General features: G+C 44.9%; 1 protein-coding gene and 1 long non-coding RNA gene across 4 annotated transcripts; one reads left to right on the forward strand and one right to left on the reverse strand.

Moving 5' to 3' along the window:
• Nucleotides 1-4,201: 4,201 nt before the first annotated feature.
• Nucleotides 4,202-15,451, reverse strand: nudt12 (nudix (nucleoside diphosphate linked moiety X)-type motif 12). 3 transcript variants are annotated; one of them, XM_056595974.1, is made up of 8 exons: nt 15,074-15,451; nt 13,407-13,611; nt 12,897-13,197; nt 12,540-12,798; nt 11,990-12,157; nt 11,660-11,773; nt 7,483-7,682; nt 4,202-7,398 (listed from the first exon to the last, which is right to left on the reverse strand). In XM_056595974.1, exons 2-8 carry the CDS (start codon nt 13,595-13,597, stop codon nt 7,288-7,290), a joined length of 1,344 nt encoding a protein of 447 aa, XP_056451949.1. In that variant the 5' UTR covers nt 13,598-13,611; nt 15,074-15,451; the 3' UTR covers nt 4,202-7,287. The 3 variants fall into 3 exon arrangements, with proteins under 3 accessions (XP_056451949.1, XP_056451948.1, XP_056451947.1); XM_056595973.1 differs by having other exon boundaries at nt 4,203-7,398; nt 14,845-15,451; XM_056595972.1 differs by having other exon boundaries at nt 4,203-7,398; nt 13,407-13,614; nt 14,845-15,450.
• On the forward strand, nt 8,529-9,983 carry LOC130387050 (uncharacterized). The gene is made up of 3 exons (XR_008896279.1): nt 8,529-8,664; nt 9,308-9,345; nt 9,541-9,983. It is a non-coding gene; the product is annotated as an uncharacterized LOC130387050 (long non-coding RNA).
• Nucleotides 15,452-19,732: the final 4,281 nt, after the last annotated feature.

A 19,732-nucleotide genomic window follows, 5' to 3' on the forward strand; every position in this document is an offset into this window, starting at 1 on the left:
CACTGGAGTCTGCTGCATCTTTTGGCATAGGCCACGCCCATTTGCGTCTATGAATATTTTTCGCTAAATCGCGAAAACCGCAAAAATGATTTTTCCCTACTCCTCCCACATTTCTTGACCAATCAACACCAAACTTTGCACACGACATCTTTAGACGCACACGCAGAGAAATTATCGAACACTTTTTTGATGCGACCTTCGACGACGAAACGGTAGCGTTTTGAATATTGGTTTATTAGCTAAATTAGACGTGAAAAATCCAAAATCCAAAAAAATAAAAAATCAGATATCGGATCGAGTCCAAATTGTACACACATGTTGGTGCTAACCTTAATGTCGTTCGATAAAAAATTCGGAAAATTTCGCCATTAGGGGGCGCAATAAACGAGGAAATTGTATATCTTCTACAAAATTTCGCTGCGAAAACGCTACACTGACTTCTCGCTACTCCTACCACAGTCAAATCCTTTGTATCCACAGGTTCAGGGTAGCGTTTTGAACACATGCTTCGCGTTGTGCCGGCGAAATGCACATTTCTTGTCGCGTTGTGCCGGCAAAATGCACACTTCTTGGACCCCTGCATAACTGCTTGCAGTTCTAGTTAGGGGTCCAAGCCAACAGGTTGGATCCCTATTGTTTTTGTAAGATTTTTTTTTATTATTAGTGGTCCAAGCCAACAGGTTGGATCCCTATTGTTTTTGTAAGGATTATTATACTTCACGCCTTGAAAGTGGGACTACAGCCCAAACCGTAAATGGTGCACACGCGCCAATTGCATGACTAGAACCAGGTCCGGCACCGCTACTCAGATAACCAAATCCAGACATGCCGGCCACTAGGTGGCGCTATACCAAGGAATACGCGTTTGGGGCTCTAACTCCCACACCGAACCTCCCAGAGTCCAAAAACTTGTACACACAGATGCACTGGAGTCTGCTGCATCTTTTGGCCTAGGCCACGCCCATTTGCGTCCATGAATATTTTTCGCTACATCGCGAAAACCGCAAAACTGTATTTTCGCTACTCCTCCCACATTTCTTAGCCAACAGGTTGGATCCCTATTGTTTTTGTAGCGATTCTTCTTATTCTTCCCGCGGTGAAAGTGGAACTACAGCCCAAACCGTAAATGGTGCACACGCGCCAATTACATGACTAGATCCAGAATCGGTACCGCTACTCAGATAACAAAATCCAGACACGCCGGTCCCTAGGTGGCGCTATACCAAGGAATACGCGTTTGGGGCTATAACTCCCACACCAAAACTTGTACACACAGATGCACTGGAGTCTGCTGCATCTTTTGGCATAGGCCACGCCCATTTGCGTCTATGAATATTTTTCGCTAAATCGCGAAAACCGCAAAAATGATTTTTCCCTACTCCTCCCACATTTCTTGACCAATCAACACCAAACTTTGCACACGACATCTTTAGACGCACACGCAGAGAAATTATCGAACACTTTTTTGATGCGACCTTCGACGACGAAACGGTAGCGTTTTGAATATTGGTTTATTAGCTAAATTAGACGTGAAAAATCCAAAATCCAAAAAAAGAAAAAATCAGATATCGGATCGAGTCCAAATTGTACACACATGTTGGTGCTAACCTTAATGTCGTTCGATAAAAAATTCGGAAAATTTCGCCATTAGGGGGCGCAATAAACGAGGAAATTGTATATCTTCTACAAAATTTCGCTGCGAAAACGCTACACTGACTTCTCGCTACTCCTACCACAGTCAAATCCTTTGTATCCACAGGTTCAGGGTAGCGTTTTGAACACATGCTTCGCGTTGTGCCGGCGAAATGCACATTTCTTGTCGCGTTGTGCCGGCGAAATGCATACTTCTTGGACCCCTGCATAACTGCTTGCAGTTCTAGTTAGGGGTCCAAGCCAACAGGTTGGATCCCTATTGTTTTTGTAAGAATTTTTTTTATTATTAGGGGTCCAAGCCAACAGGTTGGATCCCTATTGTTTTTGTAAGGATTATTATACTTCACGCCTTGAAAGTGGGACTACAGCCCAAACCGTAAATGGTGCACACGCGCCAATTGCATGACTAGAACCAGGTCCGGCACAGCTACTCAGATAACCAAATCCAGACATGCCGGCCACTAGGTGGCGCTATACCAAGGAATACGCGTTTGGGGCTCTAACTCCCACACCGAACCTCCCAGAGTCCAAAAACTTGTACACACAGATGCACTGGAGTCTGCTGCATCTTTTGGCCTAGGCCACGCCCATTTGCGTCCATGAATATTTTTCGCTACATCGCGAAAACCGCAAAACTGTATTTTCGCTACTCCTCCCACATTTCTTGACCAATCAACACCAAACTTTGCACACGGCATCTTCAGACGCACACGCAAAGAAATCATATACAGTTTTTTGATCCGGCCTTCGACGACGAAACGGTAGAGTTTTGAATATTCTTTTATTAGCTAAATTAGACGTGGAAAATTAAAAAACCAAAAAATTCCAAAATTAGACATCGGATCGAGTCCAAATTTTAGACACATGTTGGTGCTAACCTTAATGACGTTCGATAAAAATTTTGGAAAATTCCGCCATTAGGGGGCGCAATAAACGAGGAAATTGTATATCTTCTACAAAATTTCGCCGCGAAAACGCTACACTGACTTCTCGCTACTCCTACCACAGTCAAATCCTTTGTATCCACAGGTTCAGGGTAGCGTTTTGAACACATGCTTCGCGTTGTGCCGGTGAAATGCACATTTCTTGTCGGGTTGTTCCGGCGAAATGCACACTTCTTGGACCCCTGCATAACTGCTTGCAGTTCTAGTTATTATTAGGGGTCCAAGCCAACAGGTTGGATCCCTATTGTTTTTGTAAGGATTATTAGGGGTCCAAGCCAACAGGTTGGATCCCTATTGTTTTTGTAAGGATTATTAGGGGTCCAAGCCAACAGGTTGGATCCCTATTGTTTTTGTAGTGTTTCTTATTATACTACCTCCCCCTGAAAGTGGGTCCACAGCCCAAACCGTAAATGGTGCACACGCGCCAATTGCATGACTAGAACCAGGTCCGGCACCGCTACTCAGATAACCAAATCCAGACATGCCGGCCACTAGGTGGCGCTATACCAAGGAATACGCGTTTGGGGCTATAACTCCCACACCGAACCTCCCACAGTCCAAAAACAAAAACAGATGCACTGGAGTCTGCTGCATCTTTTGGTCTAGGCCACGCCCATTTGCGTCTATGAATATTTTTCGCTAAATCGCGAAAACCGCAAAACTGTTTTTTCCCTACTCCTCCCACATTTCTTGACCAATCGACACCAAACTTTGCACACGGCATCTTCAGACGCACACGCAAAGAAATCGTATACAGTTTTTTGATCCGACCTTCGACGACGAAACGGTAGAGTTTTGAATATTTGTTTATTAGCTAAATTAGACGTGGAAAATCAAAAATAACTAGAACTGCAAGCAGTTATGCAGGGGTCCAAGAAGTGTGCATTTCGCCGGCACAACGCGACAAGAAATGTGCGTTTCGCCGGCACAAAGCGAAGCTTGTGTTCCAAACGCTACCCTGAACCTGTGGATACAAAGGATTTGACTGTGGTAGGAGTAGCGAGAAGTCAGTGAAGCGTTTTCGCGGCAAAATTTTGTAGAAGATATACAATTTCCTCGTTTATTGCGCCCCCTAATGGCGAAATTTTCCGATTTTTTTATCGAACGACAGTAAGGTTAGCACCAACATGTGTGTAAATTTGGACTCGATCCGATGTATAATTTTGGATTTCTTTGGATTTTTGATATTCCACGTCTAATTTAGCTAATAAACCAATATTCAAAACGCTACCGTTTCGTCGTCGAAGGTCTGATCAAAAAAGTGTTTCATGCATTCTTTGCGTGTGCGTCTGAAGATGTAGTGTGCAGAGTTTGGTGTCGATTGGTCAAGAAATGTGGGAGGAGTAGGGAAAAAACAGTTTTGCGGTTTTCGCGATTTAGTGAAAAATATTCATAGACGCAAATGGGCGTGGCCTAGGCCAAAAGATGCAGCAGACTCCAGTGCATCTGTGTGTATAAAGTTTTGAAGGTGGGAGGTTCGGTGTGGGAGTTATAGCCCCAAACGCGTATTCCTTGGTATAGCGCCACCTAGTGGCCGGCATGTCTGGATTTTGTCGTCTGCCGTCACCTCACGGACCTGGATCTAGTCATGCAATTGGCGTGTCGGCACCATTTACGGTTTGGGCTGTGGGCACACTTTTAGTGCTGGAATAATAATAGGAATAATCCTTACAAAAACAATAGGGATCCAACCTGTTGGCTTGGACCCCTAAAAATAATAAACACTACAAAAACAATAGGGATCCAACCTGTTGGCTTGGACCCCTAAAAATAATAAACACTACAAAAACAATAGGGATCCAACCTGTTGGCTTGGACCCCTAATAAACTAGAACTGCAAGCAGTTATGCAGGGGTCCAAGAAGTGTGCATTTCGCCGGCACAACGCGACAAGAAATGTGCGTTTCGCCGGCACAACGCGAAGCATGTGTTTAAAACGCTACCCTAAACCTGTGGATACAAAGGATTTGACTGTGGTAGGAGTAGCGAGAAGTCAGTGTAGCGTTTTCGAGGCGAAATTCTGTAGAAGATATACAATTCCCTCGTTTTTTGCGCCCCCTAATGGCGGAATCTTCCGAATTTTTTAACGGACGACATTAAGGTTGGCACCAACATGTGTGTAAAATTTGGACTCGATCCGATGTCTAATTTTGGATTTTTTTGGATTTTTGTTATTCCAGGTCTAATTTAGCTAATAAACCAATATTTAAAACGCTACCGTTTCGTCGTCGAAGGTCGCATCAAAAAAGTGTTCCATGCATTCTTTGCGTGTGCGTCGGAAGATGTCGTGTGCAAAGTTTGGTGTCGATTGGTCAAGAAATGTGGGAGGAGTAGGGAAAAAACTGTTTTGCGGTTTTCGCGATTTTGCGAAAAAAATATTTATTGACGCAAATGGGCGTGGCCTATGCCAAAAGATGCAGCAGACTCCAGTGAATATGTGGGTACAAGTTTTTGACTGTGGGAGGTTCGGTGTGGGAGTTATAGCCCCAAACGCGTATTCGTTAGTATAGCGCCACCTAGTGGCCGGCGTGTCTGGATTTTGTCGTCTGCTTAGTCCAAACAGATCTGGATCTAGTCATGCAATTCGCGTGTCGGCACCATTTACGGTTTGGGCTGTGGTACCACTTTTAGGGAGGTAAGAATAATAGGAATAATCCTTACAAAAACAATAGGGATCCAACCTGTTGGCTTGGACCCCTAATAATAAACACTACAAAAACAATAGGGATCCTACCTGTTGGCTTGGACCCCTAATAATAATCCTTACAAAAACAATAGGGATCCAACCTGTTGGCTTGGACCCCTAAAAATCCTTACAAAAACAATAGGGATCCAACCTGTTGGCTTGGACCCCTAAAAAAAACACTACAAAAACAATAGGGATCCAACCTGTTGGCTTGGACCCCTAAAAAAACCTTACAAAAACAATAGGGTTCCAACCTGTTGGCTTGGACCCCTAATAACTAACTCCCAATGCGCTGCGCTCGTGAGCAGTGACTAACACGTGCGTGCTGAGCATTATGGTCTCACCGTTAGAGTCTACGTATAACAAATTAACATGGCCTGGGACCTAAAGAAAAACGGGCACAACATGCTCAAACAACGCGTCTTGTGTACATTGGTGAGGTGAGCGCGCAGCTGCCTGAGCGAGCGTGCTTTCATGTTTTACGGTCAAATTCAATCTCCTCTTTTTTACTCCAGCTAAAGTTGTTAGTTAGCAAGGCGAGTAGGAGCGCAATCTGCAGGATACTAAGCGCAATAACATTTCTAAAAAATAAATAAAGAAAAGGTTGTAATCTGCGTCTTTTTGGCAGATGTTGATTATTTTCAAAAAGGCTATAATCGGCCGATTAAATCGGCAGGCCGATGAATCGGTCGGGCCCTTATAAGTACCATTAGTACAACATATGCAGTATGTTTCTATGTTCTGCTCATATATCCAGGCGTTGGTGAGGAACATCTTGAATATCGAAGACTTTTTTTTGGGGGACAAACATCCCATCAAGATCACTGGAGGTGCACTAGAGGCCAGCGAGTGTACCGACGCCCCTCCAGCTTTTCTAGGAGAGCTACCCCTCTCCCAGGAATACGTGGCCGCTGCGCAGGTCATAGCCATGTCCTCGCTGTATAAAATAAGTGCCTTCTTTCCCAAGCCCGGACTACATCGCCAACAGCCTCGTCGCCAAGGAAGCACTTTCTGACAGGATGCAGACCCTCATTCAACGACCCCTCCTACGCAGCTATTTTTTTCCCCAGGAAGAGGAAGTGACCTCACAGCTCAGCAAGTTCCACAACTCAGAGGTTTTCAATCTTTGTTTAGGTGAGGTTCTGCACCGCGCAGGGGTTCCTCTGATGGTCTGCGAGGGAGATTACATCCTCAGCTCAAACTTCACTGAGACCAGTCCTTTTGGGAGCTCCTGTATCCGAGTGGCTGGTGCTGATGTACAATAGAACAACCACACTTCTTGATACATTCTAAAGCAAAGATTCAATTTTTTACCCTGGACACGATTATCTTCCACCTGACTGAACCAGGATCATATATACTTCTCCTGGCGCAGTTTACAATTTGGTAAAAAAAAAACATATTAATTGAAATAACTCTGCTAAACTGGGGATTCTGTATTTGCGGTTTGGTTTTAGAGACAGGTTACTCTTAAATATTGTAATTAAATAATTTTAAATGAACTTATAATTATGAACTGAACTCATATTTGATCAATTCTTCCTCTGCATTGAAGGTATCCTAGCTAGGAGCAGTGGGCAGCCAGGTTAGTGATTGCAGCATGCAACCATTTTATTCAGGAAATTGTATTTTTATTACATCGGCCATAACTTGGAAATATCTGACGTCCTTGGACTTTTAAAAAAAGCAATGGCTGCTCTGGAAAGAACTGTGTCATTTTAATGTTATATTCAAGTCTGGAAGTGCTTGGTAGCTGATGAGGTCCCACTTGGACCGTCTGCCCTTTAAGGGAATATCTGCAATGAATGTGTCCAATCAAAACTTTTGATTAAACTTAATCCAGGCCAATGTTGGGTTCAGGTATTCCATAGTGGTTATGTGTTTTGGTGTTGCATGTTGTCCTTTGTATGAAGCATGTTGGAGGTTGACTGTTGTATTCATGTTGGTGGTTGTATGCATGTATAGGATTGTAGCATGTTGCTGTTCATGTGTAGTATGTGAGGTGTTAAAGGTTGGAGTTGCAGCCAATCCAGTGTTTGACGAGCTGGTGGGCGATGGTCTGTTGAGGAGAGAGGAGGAGGACGGGACTACCTCCCCTGAAGAGGGCATCAATCACCTGAAAGACAGAAAACATGTTCACAATCACAAGCACACTGTTTTGTGTGCTTGTGATTCATCAAGTTTTGAGGAAGTAGCTGACCTTTTGCCGTGGAAACCAGCGTGCCTCTTCGATCTCATTCTCATCCACTTTGATGTCCGTAGACAGTGCGACGGCCAGGCAGCCAATCATGAGGGAGGAGGGGACGGGCCAGGGCTGACATGCCACATAGCGCACAGACCCCACCTTCACCCCGCTCTCCTCCTCCACCTCCCTCCGCACAGCACTCTCCACACTCTCTCCTAGGGGAGAACTACATGTTGATACTCTTCACTCTCCTAGAGGAGAAGCACATGTTTATACCTCCTGCTCATAGCCTGGCTATTGCCTTGACCAAGCTCAATCGCATTGCAGATTGGTCTTGGGAGGCTGCTGTCATTTTCTTCAGCACAAGAGGCGTCAACGGGCCTAGTTAAAATGACTGCACGTAATTGTCTGCTTGCCGTCGCTTCCCTGTCGTCATTGATTTAAACCAGCCAATAATGTGCCAGGGGGAAAAGCCAGCTTCTTGATTGGCTCCCGCAAAAGCGTATCGGAAGCAGAAAGAAATGTATTGCTCCTCTCCTTTCAAATCGCCGGCAGAATGGACTGGGGGTATCCAGTCTATCCTGCTCACTCTCCCCTAGGAGAGTGAGAAGCATAGACTGGGTACCCCCCAGACCAAGATCTTGTTATCTGCTGTTGGAAAGTGTCCATCGGTCCACACTCAAGTTTTAGATCGTTTTGGCACTCAAAACTATCTAAAACTTGAGTGTGGACCGTTGGACACTTTCCACCCTCAACAGCCGCAGTTGATTAGTACTATACAGCGCTAAAATAAATACAAATAAAATCGATAGAAATTGATTGATTGTAATTTAAATGGAGAGCTATTAAAATGATGGGCGAATTATGGAAATGATCAAGCAGAAAGAAAAAAAACCCAGAAGAAGAACCGTCAAACTGCAAACTCATTTCCGGTCAAGTACCCCTGACTGCAGCCCGCAGACGGAGCCCACATGGAGGGGGCGGGCACTCAGTCCACATGGAGGGGGCGGGAACTACGCCCACATGGAGGGGGCGGGAACTTAGTCCACATGGAGGGGGCGGCCACTCAGTTCACATTGAGGACTGGTCAAACAGCATTTCTGATCCCGTTTCTGACCTGAAATTAGCTGAAATGTACCTGAAATTACCTGAAATTAGAGTGTGCCCGCCCGAGCGAGTGATGCCTAAAACATGCAAGTAAGTGAGAATGTCAAAATGCTTAATATATTTAGTAATATTCATGCAATTCGGTATTATGTCTTGTTACTTAATCGTCAAATCCCGCCGGCGAGAAAGTTTGAAAGCTTAGAATCTCAGGAATGTCAACCAATGTCAACCATTCGGTGGAATAAATATGTTTAGTGAATATAGATCAAATATATCCTAGTGTCTTAGGTCAAAATAGCCCCCCTCACCCTTCCCCACCCTTGGTGCATTCTTACTTTATCGTCGTTGTGGATATCCTTAGCAATGAGTTGATACTTCATGTTGGGTCTTGAAATGTTCATAAGAGTCTACAGAAATCAAATATCAATATTATATTAGTCTAATTACATTGTGTATATGCACAAGCCATCTTATACAAAGCAGCCGAAAAATAGAAAACCGAAAAGCTGCAATGTTTTTTTGTAGAAACTGCTTTTATGTTTATACTGATTTTCTTTGACTTTTAGAGACACCATCAATATACAAAGTTATAGCCTACATCATGGCTGATCTATTGCACTACTAGGGCCTACTTTTACTATTCCATTGTATTAGCCTATTAGCCTCAACATTACAGACAACAATGATTGTTGTCTGATTGTTGTAAAACAGATTGAATCTGTTTTATTTCCAGACAAAACTGAAGACCAGGAACTGGAACCTGGGAACCTGGTATGTAATATGTGTGTAATGCTGGAGGTTGTATGTATAGCCAGATAAAATAGTCTGATGACTAGTTGAATAGTGTTTTTTATCACTGAAAACTCATCAGTAGGCCTAGTAGTAGCCTTTGTTTGCATACCATTTTGTGGTTTTGGGAGAGTAGGGTGTCAAGTAGACACAAATAATTTTTCCTTCTTCTTCAAGAAAGATGATGTTGTCCTGAAAGACACAATTCAGGCAGCAGCATGGTGCCAGTTACAGTCCTTCAAGGACAGCGTTTCTCTCCCAGAGGTCATTGGGATGGAAGGTTGGGAGCAGATGGCAGCATCAACACAGCGCAAATCCCATGACGGCGGGGATGAGGAAGAAACGTGGAAACCATTCCAATTCTCATTCAGATTACATACTGACTATGAACTGTTCTGTGTGGAGATGATGGACAGGAGAAACCTGAAGGTGTTTGCCTCTTTTGAGTCAAACACCTCTCCCCCTCCCCGTGACGCCTGAGCCACACGACTCCAATGTAGTCTGATGATGCAGCATAATGGCAGCGCTTGGCAGCTATGGCGGCGGTGACGGCGATGTCGGGCGACAGAGAGTGAAGCGAGAGTGGCGTCCACCTCACTGAGGAAGGCGTCAGTGTGTTCCCCCCCCCCGTTGAGACTTTGTTTGTTCTACTCTTTATTGATTTATCTTTTATGTTAATAGTTTACAATCTATTTTTTGTAGTTGTTATTTTTTAATTGTTTTGTTGAATAAAAAGACAGTGGTTAGTGCTCCTGTGATTGGTGTAACTTAATGTGCTTCACACATGTAGCTTTTCATTATGTCTATTGAGGTACATTTTTTGCCCTTAGATGTGGTCACTTCGTTATTCCTCACATTACATCTGTTAAGGTCATACCTTTGGGTCCCAGTCTTCATAGTTCCCCAAATCTTATTTTGGCTCTTACTGGGCCTGTAACTCTCACAGACAGACGGGTACAGGAGTTCGCACACGTTGCATTGTTTACTGGCAAGGGTGGATTATCGCACGGGCACACCGGGCACATGCCCAGGGGCCCAAGGGCGGTGGCGGGCCCTAAGCCAGAGCTTTGTGTGAAGTCGCTGTTAGTAACTTTTAATGTTGCATTGTCGAAGAAATCAGAGAAATACAAAAATTCAAGCGAAAACAGCAATAGTATTAATACTGAGTAAAAAAATAAAAGATCACTAGGGGGCACTATTTCAGTTAGTGAATTTGAGACTGGTCACGAACAAGGCACTGTGATTTAAACATGGAGCGTGTGGAACGGTTGTAACGTGAACTCTTAAGTGGAACCTAAATAGGTCCAGTGGAACATCTCAGCAAAAAAATAAATAAACAAGAGAAAATGTATTTGCAAGTCGTTTAGGCTATGCTTAACTTTATAATAGTTCCATGGTACGCAGCAAGAAAGATACCCAGTCACAATTCTCCCGTACCATCTGTTTGTATAATTTAATTAACAGCATGGACTCCCGCTAGCTTAACATAGTATTACCGTTTACTCTTGCATTAACAAGAGCAGCGGAAATCTGCTCAATCGTCTCGATTTGGACTGAGTGGCCGCCCCCTCCATGTGGACTAAGTTCCCGCCCCCTCCATGTGGACTAAGTTCCCGCCCCCTCCATGTGGGCGTAGTTCCCACCCCCTCCATGTGGACTGAGTGCCCGCCCCCTCCATGTGGGCTCCGTCTGCGGGCTGCAGTCAGGGGCTTCTCTTTCCGGTAGGTGCGCAAAGGCTGTTTTGACAGTGCACTGCAGAAAGGAGAGCACTGAGCCTATAAGTAAGTGTACTGTAGGGGTAATTAAGTGCACTCAATGTAAGTGCACTTACGTAAGTGCTCGATTTCAGACACAGCATTAATTACCTCCTCTGTTGTGTTGCTAGTGTTAGTTACCTCCTCTGTTGTGTTTTTTGTGTTAGTCACCTCATCTGTGGTGTTGTTTGTGTTAGTTACCTCCTCTGTTGTGTCGTTAGTGTTAGTTACCTACTCTGTGGTGTTGTTTGTGTTAGTTACCTCCTCTGTTGTGTTGTTAGTCACCTATGTAAATGTAAATGTAAATGGACTGCATTTTTATAGCGCTTTTCTAACCATTGGCCACTCAAAGCGCTTTACAATATTGCCTCACATTCACCATTCACGCACAGACAGTGGAGTCGCTCTACCTCCTGAGCTACTGCTGCCCTGTGTTTGTTATGTTAGTCACCACCTCTGTTGTGTCTTTTGTGTTAGTTACCTCCTCTGTTGTGTTATTTGTGTTAAGTTACCTCCTCTGTGGTGTTGTTTGTGTTAGTTACCCGGCTCTATGAAGCCAGCCAGACAGGAGAACATCCCAGTGGGGAAGACCTTTTTGCGTCCCAGCAGACACTGCTCCCCATCCGGGTGGAGGACCAGCATGATCACCACTGGGTCTGGGTCAAGGTTCAATCACAACACCAGGAGGTCAAAGGTTAGACACCACATGAAAGAATAGGGCGGGGAGGAGTATTGAAAAGACTGGTGTGATCTGTGATAACAAGATCAAGCCAGTGCATTAAAACTATCTGCATCGTACCACAAATCAAACCACATCATGCAAAATTAAACGAACTACAGTGGTGAAAGAAAAAGAGCATGGGTCTTATCACCGACGCGAGGGTAGCTGGTGTTGTGGACCCCTTGCAGACTGCTACAGCTGGCATTGGTGCAGGTCCTCTTGTACCCCGCCTCCTCTGACCTGGAACTGCTCCCACAGGTTGGGCAGAAGGCGTAGCGACTGTGCCACGCCAACACCGCCCGTGCCTGCGCTAAGATACCTGGGGGTTTGAGGTCCAGTTACAGAGTATAACTGAGAAGAAGGTCAAGGCAAGTGATACTTCACTGTTGATTAGCTACTGCATGTGTACCCAGGGTCACTACCCCCCTGGGTCCCTATGCCGTGGGTCTCTAGCCCCCGGGTCTCTATACCCTGGGGCTCAACCCCCTGTTTCTATACCCCCCTGGGTCTCTACCTCATGGGTCCCTTTGCCCTGGTTCCCTACTTCCTTGGTCTCTACCCCATGGGTCCCTATGCTCTGGATGCCTATGCCATGTATCTCTACCACCTGGGTCTTATTCCCTGGGTCTATCATAAATAAACTAGGAATCCCTATTGAAGAACATGTCAGTTAATAAATAAAACATTCTACTTCTACTGACCTGCCTCGTCCTGGCTGAAGTTCAGCAGGTCTCTGTTGGGTCTTCGTGCCCAGAAGAGGTCCTTCTCCCCACCCAACTTAAGCAAAACCTCTGGATCCTCTGTGGAGTTGATGGCAAACCAGGCAGGAGGCTCACTGGAGGTCTCAGGGGAGGAGGAGGGACGTCTCCTCTCCACGCCCAGGAAGACCAGCACTGAGCCTGGCTTGAGCAGCAACTCCTTTACCAGCGAGGAGGAGAACCGGGACAAGCTGGTCTGAGCCTGTTGGGACCAGAAAAACTTCTGGTCTCAGTCTGTTGGGACCAGAACCCAAGACAACCAGCCCCTCTATGTCTCCCTCCGAGGACCCGACTACCTACCCCAGATCCTGTGCTGGGCTCCAGACTGTGAACCAGAGGGCTGAGTTCGGAGAAGAGCAGGAAGACGGAGTCGGGTTGGTTCTGTTTGTCCTGCTGCCACGTCGCATCGCTCCTCCTCTCGCTTAGACGGTCCAGAGGCTCGGCGCTGAAGTAGATCTCCTGGCTCGGGTCAGTGGTCGCTAGGATGTGTTGGGATTGGTTGTCCATCCCCGCCAACAGGTTGCCAATGTGCGTGTGACCCCAGAACTTGGCGATGTCATAGGCTGTCTGGGATGAGCGATTTACGACCAAGCGATCGGCCCTAGAGGAAGGAAAGGTGGGGAGCGGTCGAATGGGAGAGAGGAGATTGTTCAAAGTTCTAGGGCCACTTGGTCCAGTGGCTGATTTTAATTCTTACTGTATGCTTTGATTGCTAAAGTTCAGTTAAAGCACAGTGTCAGCGTTAGAGCAACATGAGTTTTGAACATTTAAACTTTTTTGGTTTGGGTTATAGAGGTTTGCGGTTCGAACCCGTGTGACAGCAGGGTCTCTGTTACGGTGTAGTGTCCGTTGCGGGCGGCCAGCATCAGAGCATTCCAGCCGTTGGCTCCGGGCCGGTCGAGGAGGGAGGCGCAGCGGGAGATCAGGCTCGAGACCGCCGCCACATCCCCCCTGGATGCTGCATCCACAAACCTCTCCACCATCTCCTCCGTCATGTTCATCCTCACACTCTTGACTACTGGAGATAAATGGAAGGACCGTTTTCAGTTAACACGTTAACTTCAGCATCGTTCATATATTACAGGATAAGTAATTTGATTTTGATGAGCCGCAAACGACGTTGCACAAAAATCATTGTTGGTCATTTAAGAGTAGTACAACTGTCAATAAGGCTGTGAAGCGTTCTCCGAATACTCAACATGTTTCCACAGACTTCTTGACAGAAAGTTGCACATACATGACGCACAATGATTTTGGTAAACCCTAGGCATGCCGATATAAACGGGATGACCCAAGCTGCCCCTAGATGTGCAATATTGGGGATATTAACACCATTAAATACAATCAGATAAGACTTATATGTTCAACAATAGGGCACTACATGGGGGCTCTCTCTAGCCCCCTCTTACAGAGTGTCTACATCCAGGAGGTAAAGCCAGTTATGGTAGCAACCTTAAGTTCAATGTGAGTGACCCCTGTCTATTAGGTGTGTAACGATTCACCGATACGAATCAGTATCTGGTTGTATTAAAACAGATGCGACCACATCGATACGTGGGCACCTGAATCGATTATTGAAACGTTGCGAATCGGTTGAGTGAAGCTTTAGCCTGATATCAAGACAGCATTGTCCACTCATTTCATTCCGTTTCCATACGGATCCAGAAAATGAAACTTAAGGAAGCGGGCGGATCCGTGTTTGTGCTTGTTTGCGCGCGCGCCCTGCGTCTCGCGAGCAGGGAACAACCGGAGAAGTGAGTGAGCGAATAGCAGCTATATGAAAAGGGTGAAACGAGTTTCCGCGCACCAGCGAATCTGAAATCAAACGTGTCGAACCCTTTTGGCACTTATAAGGAGGGGGAAATTGACAAAAGCTTCGCTATTTTTTAAATTGCGTAGGACATTGATCAAGTCTATAAATAATGAAATAAATGTGTCTTCCATTTTTCCCCCATGCCATAAAGACATAAATATAAAACCCTAAGATTCCATGGTCCCTATACCATAGCCTACATGTATTTGAAAGTAGGCAATGTCTCTTTTATAGAAGGATTATTTTAATTAATAGAAAATGAATGCGTTAACGGTAAACGGACATCAACTATCAGATTGATATTTTATCAAATCGCACCGGATGTTAGAACATTGAATCGAAACGCATCGTTCCATATTAAAATGTATCGTCCCTGAATGGTAGCACATGTATCTAGATACGTATCGGATCGATCTATAAAGGAGAAATGCTCACCCCTATCATTCACATTCGTCCTTTGACGACTGGCATTCTCACATTGGATGACGGACATTTAAAGTCGAAACTCTTTCTTTGGGTTAAGTTACGTAGGCTACTGTGGTTTTATATGGACAAACGGTAGAAAGATAATACATATTAAAACCAAGGCGAGCAGCGATGTTGGAGCAACATTTCTTCAAATTAAAATATGTCAGCAAGATTACATAGACCGTAGATTAATAACCTTGACGTTGACTCCGTCAGTCTGACTCCTCGTTGGGGAACACTGTGGTGTTGTATAATGTTAGTTGCATAAACGGGCTGTGTGGCATTCAAGAGCGATACGTGTTGCTGCCGGTGTTACACACTAGTTCCCAAACTGTCTGGTTCTCGCCGGCGTGCATGTGGCGGGCACGCGCATATTTACCCAGATTTCACCTGGTTAATCGGAAATTCCAACAAAACTACCTTTAGTATTTGTCGTATCTCGTTATTGTTTTGAATAGGTTTGTCTTACAGAGTACTACATTAAAGCACCTAAAACACTTGATTAAATTAATTATTTGTTATATTTCTTAAAAAAAAACGGACACTAGCTGGATTAGATCACAAAAGTATAGGTGAGGGCGTTCTATTTCATGTAGCCTGCGCCGCCTAGAGTGCTGCGAGCATAGATATATATAGAACACTAGATACGCCACGCCCCTCTCAGCCGCGGAGCCGCCATCTTGTGTGGGTCTTGAGTAGGTATTCTCAGACTGTCAGACAGCCATAGATATATATGTTCACAGCTCATTTCTCAAAAAAAAACAATGCCAGTTCATTGTGCTGCTTTCAAGTGTGTACACCGTCGTACAGTATACAAACCAGATCAGAGGAAATCACTTTATAATTATATATAGTTATATATAACTATATATGAGAGTTATAAGCTAAATGGATAAGATATTTACTTTTTGAGAAATAAAATGTTCATCTTAGTCCAGCAGAAACATTTCTGATAGTAGATATAATCAGTGGCAAGTTAAATGTCATGTGTTAAAAAGTGTGTTTCTTGTATAACATAGAGGAAAAAAAAAATCTTACTACCACTTAAAATCAAACATGGAATATCAACTATGATGTTTTTAGTGTCATCCACTGAGCCATCACCGCTCAAATTTGCTACATCTTTGTATGAATTTTCCATATGGTGTAATGCACTAGACAGCGGGTTGACCCATTCAAGATGGCCGCCGCGGTGGCCGTCAGCCGACCGGAGCTCAACATTGCCGTGACGTATCTAGTGTTCTATATATATCTATGGCTGCGAGTGCTGCCTAGTGTTTGTAGCGTTCAGAGTTTGGAACGACTCGCTAATGTGGAAGCACTTCCGCTTCCGCTTTTTAATATTGCGCCAGTGTTAAATATTTTAATATTTTAATTTTTGAAATTGTTATTGGCGACAGTAGATTGTTTTAACACCACCTACTTACATATTTAAACAAATCAATCCATGCAAAATATAGCCTATCATTACCAATGTTTGTAATAACGCCATTTAAAATAACGGCGTTAGGTAACGCCGTTATTTTTTCAGTAACGAGGTAATCTAACTAATTAATGTTTCCGTCGTCACAACACCGTTACCGTTACTGAACGTTAAATGCGGTGCGTTATTGATTGAATAAAATTAAGTAGCCTATCCAAACGCACCCCTGGCTCCACACACAAACTAGATATAGATATATTTTTTAACAATACTGCTTTTAATGCTGTGGGGTATTCCACGAACTAACAAACACAGAGTTAACGCTGAACTCTAGGTTGATTGACCCTGTGCCAACCAGAGCTGTCGATTCCACCGCACGGGTCATGCATTAGTTCAATCAACTCGGGGTTGGTTAACACAGGGCTGGCGCGTCCACGCCAAACCTATAAAGACGATATGTATGGATCATGGAAACCCTGATCGAAATGGCGAAACGGGCCGCTTATTTAAATGAAATGGAACTCCAGGTTGAATCGGAGCAGCGGGGGCGGTATTGCGTTCGCTTTACCGCACCGTTGTAACGAAAAGAGAGCTGAGCCGCAAGGCAAAGCTCTCGATCTACCGGTCGATCTTCGTTCCTATCCTCACCTATGGTCATGAGGGCTGGGTGACGACCGAAAGGACGAGATCGCGGGTACAAGCGGCCGAGATGAGTTTTCTCAGAAGGGTTGCTGGCGTCTCCCTTAGGGATAGGGTGAGAAGCTCAGCCATCCGTGAGGAACTCGGATTAGAGCCGCTGCTCCTTTACTTAGAAAGGAGTCAGCTGAGGTGGTTCGGGCATCTGGTAAGGATGCCCACTGGGCGCCTTCCTTGGGAGGTGTTTCAGGCACGTCCAGTGGGGAGGAGACCTCGGGGAAGACCCAGGACTAGGTGGAGAGATTATATCTCAACACTGGCCTGGGAACGCCTCAGGATCCCCCCGTCAGAGTTGGTCAATGTGGCCCGGGAAAGGGAAGTCTGGGGCCCCATGCTTGAGCTGCTCCCCCCGCGACCCGACCCCGGATAAGCGGATGACGATGAGGATGAGGATGAGGCTTACTTACCAACAGAAGCTCAGTTAAATCTTTTGCCAAAAAAGGCAACACTGGCTCATCTGTTTGGTATTTAACAAGAAATGGGTTAAAACTTCTCGCAATGGCGAGGAAGAATTGAAGCTTTGCCATTAAGAGTGCATCTCTTAGTGCTGCCAGGATGACGTCATAAGAGGCCGTGTTCGGTTTTTGGACCTTCTTCTCCTCAGCAGCATCAACATACTTCTGAATCATGGGCCAAACTTCCAGGAATCTCTCTGCAACCGGCACATTTTCGACCCATCTGTGGCCGCAGAAAGAGAGGGGAAAGCAGGATGATCCGGTTATGTTGGTGTAGTCCTCTCTTCGGGCAGGAACGTTGTGGAAGAGAAAATGGAGCGCGCGCAGGAGTTTGTCAATTTGCCAGGCTGTGAAGCCTGCCTTCATGGCATTGTGGAGGGTGTGCAGTCCACAGCTCCCAACCATCAGGACTTGAGAACCTCCGTACAGCTCAGCATGCTCCTTTTGAAGGAGATCCAGGACTTTGAAGTTCACATTAGGGCCATCCATTCCAACTGAGAGAAGCTCCCTCATGTTGAGTTGTGCAACACATTCCTGTGAATTATCACACAGAAGAAAGTTTGATTAAATAACATTGAAACCACATTCAATATACAGACAGTAATACTGTATATGCTTCAAATCAAACATTTAGCTTTACTATCCTAAAGTAAAACACAAGTCAGGTGTTGGAATACATTTGACAGTGATAGATATTAGGCCTATATCAAGGACTGCTTTGCCAAAGTTAGATCATTGGTTCTCCAAATGTGGCTCACTGTAAACAAAATCCCAATAATGTAGATCTGACTTTATCTGAGCCATGCTCAACCTTCAGATTAAGCATAACAGTTTGGCTATAACACTTTTTAATTAGACACTTTTCCAATATTGTGTTACAGAAATTCAACGATAGGCTAAATAATAATAATAATAATTTAATAATAATAATAAATAAATACAATTATCAAATATCCATGAAAATGTTAAAATGCAAACAATGTCCCCTATGTAACCAATAAGTGTAAGTAAAATAAAATAAACTTACTTTGATGTGCCGCAACAGATCGTCAGCTCTTCCATGTCCCAGGAACTGTGAGCCAAAATATCTGGACTGTACACAACCATCTTCCAAAAAACGAATGTGTATATCCATTTGTTTTTTCTTTGACGACTGGTTGAGGCTCTCATCAAACATCAGGACGTACGGTCCAGCATGATTGATGGCCTCAACCAGTTGCTTCTTAAAATAGGGGGCAATGCCAAATTTGATGATGTAGCCGGTCTTGTCCTTGGCCAACGCGAACGATTTTGCGATTTGGGAGTCCGGGAACATCATGCGGAACAGCTCTCCTATGTTATCGTTTGACTTGAACGAGTGGTGTTTTACTGCTAAATCTAAACACCACAGTACCTCGGCCTGCAGTGTAGAGGTGGCAGCGCAGAGCATCTGTGTGCTGGTCGTAGGAATACTGGCGGTGGATTGCGGGGCGGGAGCAGACGAAGTTGAGGGAGCAGTGGAGGTTGAGGGCGTAGAGCTAGCAGTCGTGCTAGCGCAAAACAGCGACAGCGGTAGCTGCGCGCTACGTCCCCGCATCCTGGCTCGGTGACTGGCAGACTCCATATGCGATTTGACCGCCTTCACCCCCATCCAGGTAATATTAACGGTCTTTTTGCAGACACTGCAATACGCCTCTCGGCTGTTGCCAGCTACTGGCCTAAGCCAGTCTTTAAAGGCTGATTCCTCCAGCCAGAGGTCTGAAAATTTACATTTACCCATTTTGATGCGAACTCACGGAGAGGTTTGGTAGCAAGCCAGCCGGGCGGGTACCCAAACTGACTTTAACGCGCGCGCGGGGTACACGTGAATCCTAGGTCACAGGTCCTACTCGCAACATAAAAATATATTCACGCAAGTTTATTGAAGAAGCTAGGCCTTCACGTAAGTAACATTAATTGAAAAAGGCATTGGTCCAGTTGGATTAGGGTTCGAAAATTTACTACCTCGTCAGATGACGTTTACTACTTTTTACTACTTTTTACTGGCTTTAATTTGGCCTAATTTAATTTACTACCTTTTACTACCTTTTAAAAACCCGCGGCAACCATGGTGTGTGTGTGTGTGTGTGTGTGTGTGTGTGTGTGTGTGTGTGTGTGTGTGTGTGTGTGTGTGTGTGTGTGTGTGTGTGTGTGTGTGTGTGTGTGTGTGCGCGGGCGGGCGGGCGTGCGTGTTGTAATAAAATGTGTTATCTAACCTATTATTATTATACGAATCCTCTTAATACATAATATATATATAGTG

This window comes from Gadus chalcogrammus, chromosome 8, assembly GCF_026213295.1.
Source record: "Gadus chalcogrammus isolate NIFS_2021 chromosome 8, NIFS_Gcha_1.0, whole genome shotgun sequence".
NCBI classification, from domain to species: domain Eukaryota; kingdom Metazoa; phylum Chordata; class Actinopteri; order Gadiformes; family Gadidae; genus Gadus; species Gadus chalcogrammus.

Coding starts and splice junctions, on each gene's coding strand:
- nudt12 (XM_056595972.1), bottom strand. CDS start 14,902: ATGTCCGTCATCCAATGTGAGAATGCCAGTCGTCAAAGGACGAATGTG. Junction 13,615..14,844: donor GACGAATGTGAATGATAGGG/GTGAGCATTTCT, acceptor ATTTATCTCCAG/TAGTCAAGAGTGTGAGGATG. Junction 13,198..13,406: donor GAGACCCTGCTGTCACACGG/GTTCGAACCGCA, acceptor TCCTTCCTCTAG/GGCCGATCGCTTGGTCGTAA.